Source organism: Cynoglossus semilaevis, chromosome 1, assembly GCF_000523025.1.
Source record: "Cynoglossus semilaevis isolate Cse_v1.0 chromosome 1, Cse_v1.0, whole genome shotgun sequence".
Classification (NCBI taxonomy): domain Eukaryota; kingdom Metazoa; phylum Chordata; class Actinopteri; order Pleuronectiformes; family Cynoglossidae; genus Cynoglossus; species Cynoglossus semilaevis.
In genome coordinates, this window is record NC_024307.1 from 2939681 (window position 1) to 2950657 (window position 10977).

General features: G+C 40.1%; 1 protein-coding gene across 4 annotated transcripts in view; it reads right to left on the reverse strand.

Moving 5' to 3' along the window:
* Window positions 1-6561, reverse strand: part of zdhhc14 (zDHHC palmitoyltransferase 14) — a 37217-nt gene extending 30656 nt beyond the window's left edge. For 2 of the 4 annotated variants that reach the window (XM_017037906.2, XM_017037904.2), the window contains exons 1-2: window positions 5975-6561; window positions 2993-3286 (exon numbers count right to left, since the gene is read on the reverse strand). In XM_017037906.2, coding sequence (XP_016893395.1) covers window positions 2993-3234 — 242 coding nt within the window. In that variant the 5' untranslated portion in view covers window positions 3235-3286; window positions 5975-6561. The remainder of the gene's footprint in view (window positions 1-2992; window positions 3287-5974) is intronic. The other 2 variants (XM_008319083.3, XM_008319162.3) reach the window with 2 other exon arrangements.
* Window positions 6562-10977: the final 4416 nt, after the last annotated feature.

The window sequence follows — 10977 nt, forward strand, 5'->3', positions numbered from 1 at the left end:
AACGCTATCGCTAGTGTTGTAGCTTTGTGTGAATTAATAATATCAATAGGACAAGCCAACACTTGGCTAACAGAATTGAATTAGCACTTTATATCCATTCACCAGCCCAAAACACAAAACCTCAGCAATAACAACTCAGCAACAGACTCCAACAAATGGGTAATTGTTCTCTTCTGTTCCATTTTTATAGCTTAAATATTCTGGAATAAGGCAGCTACAAACAATTACTTTGGTGTTGCTGTTCACTATGATATTTTAATTTTTAAGGAATGGTCGTAAAAAGTTCAAAAAACAATCAAAGTTAGGGATTGACTACCAGAAAAAAAAAAATCTAAATGGTTTGTTCTTATCCACAGATCAGAAGCATCAAGTCTAATGTCAGGAATCAGCAAAAAAAACCATTTAAAACATTTACATTCTAAAAGCTGGAATTACATAAGTTTTTCTTTCAAGTAACATAAACTTATCTTAAAGAAAATCTTCCAAAACAGCTTTTGACTAGTTTTATAGACAGTCAGTAATCAGTAGAGTGATACTATCACTGCAACTGTATATTGTTTTTGGTTTTGTACCAAATCCAAAAGGTCAAGCTCTATGGCTTTAAAAACCGGTGTTCGTGAGATCAATTTTCACATTAGACAAATGAGTAAAACAACACACTCGAAACATTTGCTATGGTGAACTTTTACAAGCCACAGTGGTGAGAAGGCAACATGTGCGACAACAGTGGACGTCTGGAGGGAGCCAGCTCCAGAATAATAAACAGAGTGAGGTCTAAATGGTCACTAACAGGGTTTATCGTGCATGGCTGAGCAACCCTTAGACGGAGACAAAAACAAGCAAAAGGAGACCCGGTGATGTAGCAACAACTGTTAAATGTTCTGTGCATGTCTCCATCCCTGTGCACTCCCCATCTGTTGGCTGTTTCTGGTCTCCACACATTGTTCTGTGGTTTCATTTAACAACCATTACAGGACGCGCAGCCAATTCAGATGATACAACAGGGTTTTAAAGCCTGAACTCCACTACAGGTGTTGACAACTGAGGAGTACAATAAGAAAAACACACCCAATCAAAATGCATTTCAGTTAATGACGACTCAGGTCAATAGCTAGGTCTGCTGACTGTTTCCTGTTGAATTAATGTTTCCTCTGTAGCTCAAGGGACCGAGAAAAGACTCAACTTCTGTTGCAGTCATGGACCAGACATTGTCACCACAGCATATAGCTATAGCATAGGTCACGGGTAGCAATACTTTTTCTGCTTGGGATCTACCTACACTAAAACGTTATATATATATATATTTGCTCATATACACCAGGCATACTGATTATATGTTGGGGTAGTGATTGAATGCATGAATTAATTCCATATATGGTCACTGATCTACCAGTGCTCTCAGTTTAGTTCTTTGGCAACCCTAGCAAAAGTTCTGTCACTTTAATCTGACATCAATGAGATTTAAACAAAACAATACAATCCGGTGTTTAGCATTAAATTGTGTCGACAGCAGACAAAAAAACTGATGTCAAAGCTTCTGTTTTATGCATTAGTGTACAACAAATCTGAGACTGTAATTTATATTGATACCACTAAATGTCGTCGGACATCAACGTGCCAAATTATCTGTGAAAGTTTAGGATTATTCTGGGATTCTGGCATATTCATATACCCAGGATTCTACATCCAACAAATACTGAACTGGCAAAATACACAAATGCTACTCTATGTCTAGAATGAAATACTTACAACTGATTATTCTGATTAGTCTCTTGATGCAACACAATAAAAAAAAAATGGGTCAGTGTTACAATCAGGCCATAATGGATTACTGAAAAACTAATCCATAATAATGACTCTACAGAAACATTAGACTAACCAATCAGATGTGTTCACAGACACGACTTCCCAATACAGTTCACAGAGACATCACTAGGTGGGATCATAGGCAGGGGCAGGACATACTGGTTGGGGGGCAGACACTACTGAGGGTCCCAGAGTCAGTCACAACATTTTTATGTGTTTTTGTGAAACCAGATGTTCTCTCTTCAGTTCAACAACTTTCAAAATAAAGTACCTGGTGACTGGAATAAGGGACTAAACACCTCATCATTGAACACAAATCAAGAAGGTCAACTCAGAGTTTCCGTTGCCAAGTTCCCAGGATCATTTCAATAGGAGTAACTACTGTATGAAGCAGCCTCAACGGCCCTTCTATTTGTAAACTAACCAAAAATGGGCAGCCCTTACATGGACTGCGCACAGATTCTCCAGTCATTGTAAACATGGCTCGCTCAGACACTGTCCTGCAGTGCGTGTGTGTGAAAAAAACCCCATAAACTTTCTGCACACACACACACATAATCTGAGATTGCCCCACAGCGTGTCATTAAGCATTCACACTCTTTAAAGACAGATACAGAACAGCAGACATTAACCGCTGTATATTCTGCCTTCCAAGCTATATCTGGCACTGGAGCACTTTACCCTGATAAGACTGCCCAGCTGAGCCACTAATTTCATGATGGTGCAGTATTCTTATCTAGTATAGATGAGCTTTCTGTGTTGATGTGTGTCCTTGTGATCACACTGTTCTAATGGAGCAACAGAAAGTGGTCCAAAGCACAGCACAGTACATGCCAGGACACACAAGTGAGTTCAGATCCAACCATCATATCTTACATTAAAGTAAATTAGACAAATGCAATTAGCAGGAAAACTAAAAAAAAAACTAAAAAAAAACTTAATGAAATAATGCTTTTACCAATAAACAACAACAACAAAAACTCAAAAAAAAGTTTAACATTCTTAGAAGGTGTTCTCATGCATATTGTAGTCAACTAAGTAGATGTTACATTTTTAGAAATAGATCAACTCTGCAGCAAAATCAACAAGAAAAATGACCTTTATCTAACCATTTCCAAATCCACTGTGTCAAGTGAAGAGCAGGCTGGAGAAACATATATTGTACACACATTGCAGTCGTACTTACTCATTGGTGAAGAAAAGTCCACAGGTCACTAGGATGAGGACAAGGGTGAGGTAGAAAACCCCTGTTTGCTTGGCCATCATAATCCTCCCATCACAGTAAAACTTATTCCGACCTGGGAAGGATTCCCACTTCCTCCTCTTGGGAGTCTTCTTCTTGTACGGGGTCTCCATTGGTGTGGAGCTGCGAGTGCTTATTTGGCTGTACTCGCACTCTCTCATGGACTCAGACACCCCAAGATGCATCAATCGCTGCTTCAAGTCCCCACGACTAAATTAATCCCAAAAAGGCATGCATCTGCGAAAGAGAAAAACAGAAAAGGGAAAGAATATTTAAAAAGATGTTGCCTAAGGCCCTATGTGACACGTGAACCCTTAACTACAACCAGACTAAAACTTGAAATTCTTGTCTAGTAAAATGGGAAGAACTATCAGTTCAGTTCATGACACTGAAATATTTTAAAAAGGGATGTCCGATACTAACTTTTTGCTAATATCCGATATGCCGATATTGTCCAAAAACGTAATTACCAATTCCGATATCAACCGATACTGAATAAATGCAGCTGTTTCCCCCCCAAAACTACAGTAAACGTCTCAGTATCCCACAAACGATTTCAGCATATATGACGAAACCCAGGGATTGCATTATCGGGTTTTCAATATCAGAGGAAAAACCAATAACAATTCTTATAGATATTACATAATTATGCTATTATCGGTCCGATAATAATAATATAGAAAAAAAATATATATATATAACACTTCTTATTGTAATACTGCCTTATTGTTGTTCCTCAAAGAGTATCACTTTTTCTAAAATCAGATTTCAGTGGCCTCTGTACCACAACATCCATTAATGAATCTGTTATTGCAGTTGTTCAGGTGATTAGGGTACAGTCATTAGGGTACTAGTATTAGTCAAGGGCACGGGTATTGATGAGCATATATTGCAGTTTGCTCAGGTGATATTTATAGAAACAATAGGACAACATTGTTAACACCAAAAACAAACCAGTCTAAAACTAACCGTAAGACGGTCAAAGATGACCGTGAGGCGAGTGCTGCTATCTGCTCTGGACTACAGCTTGTTATTGGAACGGTGCCACTGGCACACAGTGGCTTGACAAAGTTCTGATTAAAATGGACCTGACATGAGGAAGTGATCAGTGTCTGTGCTGTGCCGTATTAGGTTACTGCAAGCTTTTATAATCTTTCCTATTAAGATATGCACAAGAAATGCTATGTGACCGCAAAAGAATGGAATAAATTATATATCCTACAAATTCCCTTTTTTGAGATTTACCATCTCAGTTTGGATGTTTTGAATTTAATCTTTGTTTTGTTAAAGGTTTGCAAACCTTTTTCCACATTTTATTTAAACAGTGTTTTCAAACCGTGAACCCCTGATCAGATCAACAACAATGTTGTCAAAATCTACGACATCTGCTTTCTGTGGGGTTCTAGTTAAGTCAAGTCAAGCTATGTCAATGAGTTGTCATTGTAAATATACAGACAAATAATATGCACAATGGAAATTTGTCCTCTGTTTTTAACCTATCACAATAATGAGCAGTGTTCAACCCGCTCAGGGACCCTTGGAAGTACAAAAAAAAGTCCTGGAATCCTGAAAATTCATCAATTTCTAAATATAAACGCACATGCTGATATTCAAACATCACATCCCAGTCTTAAATCTCCCAATATGAAACAAAATGTATGATATGCCACTGATGACGGCCCCTACTGTGTGAGCCACTGCTGATCTATTTACTTACCCCACCAGCATTAACCTTGCTACATTCTCCATTCTATTTAAAAAATGCAATATTCTATTTAAAAAATAATTGTAAACAAACTCACAACATCAGGCAAATATTAAAAAATACCACTGGAGCAAACTCAATTTCTGAGATTAGAGTTAAAATTATCCATCTAAACCGTTGACGATAAATAGTAAGATCTATTTAAGATCGTTTGACTGTGGAATGTGAGGTTTTTGTTGCCCAAACTTGAGTAAATGTACCAGGACCAAGAAATTAGGAAATACCTCTGTGTTGTCCAGTTGAAGCAATTTGAAAACTTGTGTATCGTGAAAAAAATACTGCTTTTCAGGTGCGTTGTGATTTAGGACAAAGGTGAGAAGGAACAGTTTCTGATGACGGACACCAGACCTGAAACTTTTTTCAGGCATGCCAAACAAATCAGTTGGGGGGATATTCAAATAATTGTGTGATTTTCTTTTTCGGAAATTGACGCTTGCTGAACCTTGTTGTGCAATAGCGGGAGTGATGATGCTAACTGACTGTCAGGGTCTGAAATGCTAAGTTATTCAAAACCTTAAAGTGACTGAGTGGTGATATATATATATTTAAAAAACCTTAAAGTGACTGAGTGGTGATAAATATATAAATATATATTTAGGGCTTTTTTTAAGTCGGGGGTTACTAGGTTCACAGTCTGAAGACAGTACAGCGAACCGGCGAAGGGAAATGGGAAAAGTTAAAACACCCGCTTCCTTGTTGTTTGCAGTTGTGTATTTTTCTGGAGCCATATTCAGTGTGGAGTGACTTCTGTAGCCTCGGCACGGTAGCACACAAGGTTAATGTCATTAACGTCATTTAAGTTTGCAATTCATTTCACACATGAACTCGCCCGGGTCTTAGAACCTTTGTTTGACCAAACATTTAACATTTCTGCGGCTAACACTTCTAGTGAGTAAACGAGGTGACTGGTGATTTTATGACTATTATTGTTAGCACATTGGTCAGCATTTAAAAAAAAAGCTAGCTTCACTACCACTTATTCACCCACGTATCGTTGCTGTGTTTTTTTTTCATTTGGCTTTTGAAGCATTAGACGCTAAAATAAGCTTTATATAAAAAAAAACCGATGGCACTGCCAGCCACGTTAGCACCACGGACACCGAAGCTTTGTTTCCGTACACCCGGTATGACCGTGTCTGCTGTGGCCGCCCGGTCCTTACCGAGGGGAAGTATCGCTGCTCGTCGTGTCGGGTGTTGTCAACGTTAGCTGCTCCTTTCGTTACCCAGGTTTGTTCCGAGCCGAGGACAGAGCGAAGAACAGCATGTTTGAAAGTTGAAAAGGGGTCAAATTCGGTTCAGAATAAGTTGGCTTGTTAAAAAAAAAGGAGAAGAAGAGAAGGGAGAAATATCCAAAGAATCTGCTCACGTTGACGTAAACACACAAACGGCGGGTCTGTGTCTTTCTCTCAGTCGAGCTCCAGCAGAGGCAGCAGCATCCTGACTGGCCGTCGCCGCCGCCGCCGCTGCTGCTGGTGGGGAGAAAATAACGCCAAAAAAAAGAGAACGTTCGCGCACGACAAATCCTCACAGCCCCATGTCCACGTTTTACACACACGGCAACAAGGAGGGGATCCACACCATTCCGTTGCGTTGCGTTCGTGGAGGAAAAGTTGCAGCGTTCCCCCCCAAAGACGGGGCAAACGGGCAGGCCAGGCGAAGACCCTCACACCGCCCCTTCAGTCTTTCTCTCCCCACTCACGGTGAACGTTGGTGCCGCTGCTGCTGCCGCTGCTGCCTCCCTCACAAACAACAAACATCCACACAGAGAGGGGCAGAGAGAAGACAGGCTTCACTCCAGCTCCACCCCTAAAATCGTGAAGTCACAACTGAATGATCTGGTGAGCTGGAGATACCTTTGTATTTTTTTTATTTTTTTAAAAATATTTTATTTAAATATTACCTTTGACAGTGGAGATATTTATTATGCTTCTGCTTACTACTAGTATTATTGTAATAATAATATGAATAATAATAATCGTTATTATTATTGTTGTTGTTATTATTATTATTATAAAAGCGGGAAAAACATTACACCGGTATATGTCAATAAACTGTGATATTGCCAATTTAAAAATAGCAAAATACCAAAACCAGCCCGTTATATTGGAGAAATTACTAAAGAATGTAAACATAACTGTAAAGGAACATTTGCAGTTTTAGTAATTGAGAACATAGTAACAGTAACAATAATGTTTTCTATTTAGACTTAAACAAATGTATAAATGTATTACTGTTATTTTTAAATTGGTCACATGGTCACATGCTTGGAACGCGTGCACCTCCAAAAAGTCCAAAGAGTCCAAAATTATATCAGATTGGGATTAAGTTAAGTAGACACCCCAAGTTAACATGGTCTTGAACTCAGCAGGGTGAACCCCACACTCACCCACTCACCCACTCACCCACTGACTGCTGAGACAGTAGATTATAATTTTTTTTAAATAAAAATGGTAATAACTAACCATGAAACCATGTGTCTCAACAACTCGTTCAAAGGAAACACCTTATCACCACAGCGTTCTCTACGACGCGTTCTCTACTTACCACAAATGACGAACGCTGGCTTTTGTTCATTATCAATAATATATGCGTAGAAGCACACTTGCTCCTTCAGTGCCTTACAATAAATATTGGATACTGTGATGTACTTCAAGGCCTGTACACTAAATATGCACAGATGCTCCGAATCTGCCTGAGAGAATCCCCATCAGATACAAACCACAGGAAATGAATGTACGGTAATGCATGGACTTCTGGGACATGGGGACCAGGACAAGGGACAGACATTAAGTCTGTAAACTGCTTTAAAATGATAACATATGCACGAGAGATGTATTCGGTGAAGTGAACTACATATTTATTTTTAAAGCTGACTACAATACACCCTGTATGTAGTGATGATGAAATCGAAAAGGTCCACAAAGATCAACTATACAGTTGTGAGAGTCGTCTGTTTGTTCCTACAGAACAGAAACAAATAAACCCGATTCATGTACGATGAAATTTGCATTTCACATTGACGACGATTGCATTAACAGCCTATTTTTGTCATCTGTTCTCTTTTACACAAACCCCCCTCCACCCGCCTCCACCGCTGTTCACCAAACGCAAAAAGATTTAAAAAAAATAAATTCAAGCATATATTGAGAAATACATTTTTTTTTTTTTAATTCAAGCATATATTGAGAAATACGAATATTTTCTCAATTTCTTCCAGTGCATGTGTTCATTGAAAACAAGCAGGAAGTGAGTGGTCACGATTTGGGACGAACGATAACATCGTCCGACCAATATTATCGGCCCGATATTAGCACAATTATGTAATATTGGTAAGAATCGTTACCGTTTTTTCCTCCGATAATGAGAACCCGATAACGCAATGCCTGGGTTTTTAATATGCTGGAATCTCTTGTGAGGTCCTGAGACGTTTACGTCAGTTTTGAGGGTAAACCACTGCATATATCTGTTTTGGTTGATATCGGAATCGGAAATTAAGTGTTTGGACAATATCGGCTTACAATATTGGATATCGGCAAAAAGTTAATATCGATAAGATCTCTAGTCACAATGTATTAACCAAACCTACCGCGGGGCCATACTCCCTTCACAGGAGAAGAACCTGCAAAAAACAAAAGTCAAGGTGAATTTTTAAAAAAATGTAGGTCATTTATTTTCTTCTGCTTACAACAGGGGTCACCAACTGTATTTGCCAGAGGGCCAGAATTCTTCTGGACGGGCAACTTGAAAGTGAACTCCTTGTCATTGTGACACAGCACACCACTGCACACAACTAAATGTGACCTCTGCATTTATCAAAGTGAACAGTGGGCAGCTTTAAGCTGCCCAGGGAGCAGTGAGTGGGGGCGTTGGCAACTTGGCCACTGGTAGACTCGAACCTGAAGCCTTCCAGACCCAAGTCCACTCCCTTAACCACTAAGCCACTACTGCCCCTAGTTGGGGCCGGACACTCCATAAAATTAGATAAAAATAGATATTTTCTGTTTGATCCTAACAATTTTGGAATCCAATCGTGGGCTAGATTGGATGGTTTGGAGGGTCAGTTGCAGCCCACGGGCCACTAGGTCTCATACCTAGATACTCACTGGCTATCAAGAACCCTAACCCAAATTCAGCGTGTGTCATGTAAGAGGAAATTGGTCGAGTGCATAAACGGCTGCCACTCATGACCATGCAAAGCTACGGAGTGGTGCATGAGTCGCTTCATCTGTGGAGGAGCAGTGGATGTGTGTGTCAAAGCCTGCTAATGATTTTAAATCCCCTCACTTTAATTCCTTCATCACGACATCTGGACCTCTAGATGTTGGTGTTGAGAATTGCGCGGACGTGATAGGGCCCGGAGTACAAATCCAAGAACGTGGTCCTGAAACACATCCTCACCCAGACAGTATAGCTTCATGTAAAAAGCTGTGGCAGCGAGAAAAGAAATAGCGTGAATAAAGCGTCATGACGAGGCCACTGTTCTTCCTGTGGCTACATCCATCATACGCTGCCTAATTTAGCAAATGTACATGCCGCACCACGTCTTCCACACAGCTACAACAACACATTTCCGGAAAGGTCAGCGTAATCCCTTTTGTTTTTACCCAGCGCCCATTCATTTACCTACGTTAGCAGTGGGAGCCAGCAGAGACGGGGGAACCCGGAGCAGCGGTAGCCAATCAAGTGCCAGCTTTCCCTCAGCCATCTCATCCATCCTGTCGGAGCTTGATGACTCAGCTTCTCGGAGGCACAGGAGTGTGGGAGGTTTTCTCCTACGGACGGCTGCTGCCTACATGAAACACATCCTTCATGGAGAAAAGGAAAACATCATAAAGCGTGGGCCACATGCTTCGTCTTCGTTTGGAATGACGTGGAAAAAACACTCAGCGGATCCAAATATTTAAAAAGCAACATCTTCGACTGAACGTCAAGTCCATTTGCTTGTGACTCACGCCATTTGGAGAGCCATGACCTTGATGAATGGGGAGCTACACTGGCATTCAGGAGTGTGTGTGTGCAAAAGGTGCAGGCACACACACACATAAGAGAAGTCAGTGGTTGTGTAACTGTCACACATATTGAAGGCAACGTGAAATGAATAGTCAGAGGATTAAACTGGCTGATAGCTAGTTTCCATTCAACAACCTTGTGAAGCAGGTTGTTGAGTAATCAGACTAAAAACACTTGATATTCAGTCAAGTGTTTTTAGCTCGATGAATCTTGTGTAAAAAAAAAAGCTCAAACACTTCTTGTTCGTGATGTTTTGTTTCGTTAAATATGAATATTTTCTAATAAACTTGAACTTCTTTGCATGAAAAAAAAAGGAAAAAAACATGGACTTATTCTTATTTACAGGTTATTATGTTTTTACTGCACTAGTCCGGCCCACTTGACATCTAATCAGGCCGAACGTGGGCCCTGAACCAGAATGAGTTTGACACCACTGCTTTAGAACCAAACGACTATTCACTCTCACATTGGTTGAGTTTCCATTCAACCCAATCGTACTGCATAAATCAGAAGGATACAATATTTGGAATATTTGGAAAGAAAGAGACCAAGACCTGGCCCAGACTATGGTCCACATGTGGGTGAACACAGTGAAATATCTTCAGTCAATAATTAAGAAAGGCATCAATTGTCACTGCATGGAAAACCTGAAGTAAATAAAATAAAATGTACTCACTTTTTAGGGTAACTGTTAAGAAACGTCTTAGTAGCAACTGTGAGTTCAGGACAGTCACACATTGGACCGTTAAATAGTTGTGCTAAATACAGGATCGCTCCAGTCACTGTTTACACTGATGACACGCAGCTCTATGTGTATCTTGGTCTGCCAAATTTTCAATATCTCTAGGCTACAGTTGGTCCAAAGTGCTGCCAGTCCACACCACTCACGGATCACTCCTGTCATGTAGCGCTAAAGGGTTCATTTTAAATTTAAAATTACAAAAGGGTCAGTCAAGGTGACACGTCCATGTTTTTCTCTATTTCTTGCTGAAATTGATTTGGTGTGACCGGGACACACTTCAGGAATGTTAAAGGAAGTCCAGACAGTGGCCCTGCTGTGACCATGGAAAATGTTATCAACAGTTATAAGGTCAAAATGACCCAAAGTCTCTGACAGGAAGAACGAGAGGAAATAGAAGGGGTGGGGTCGGGG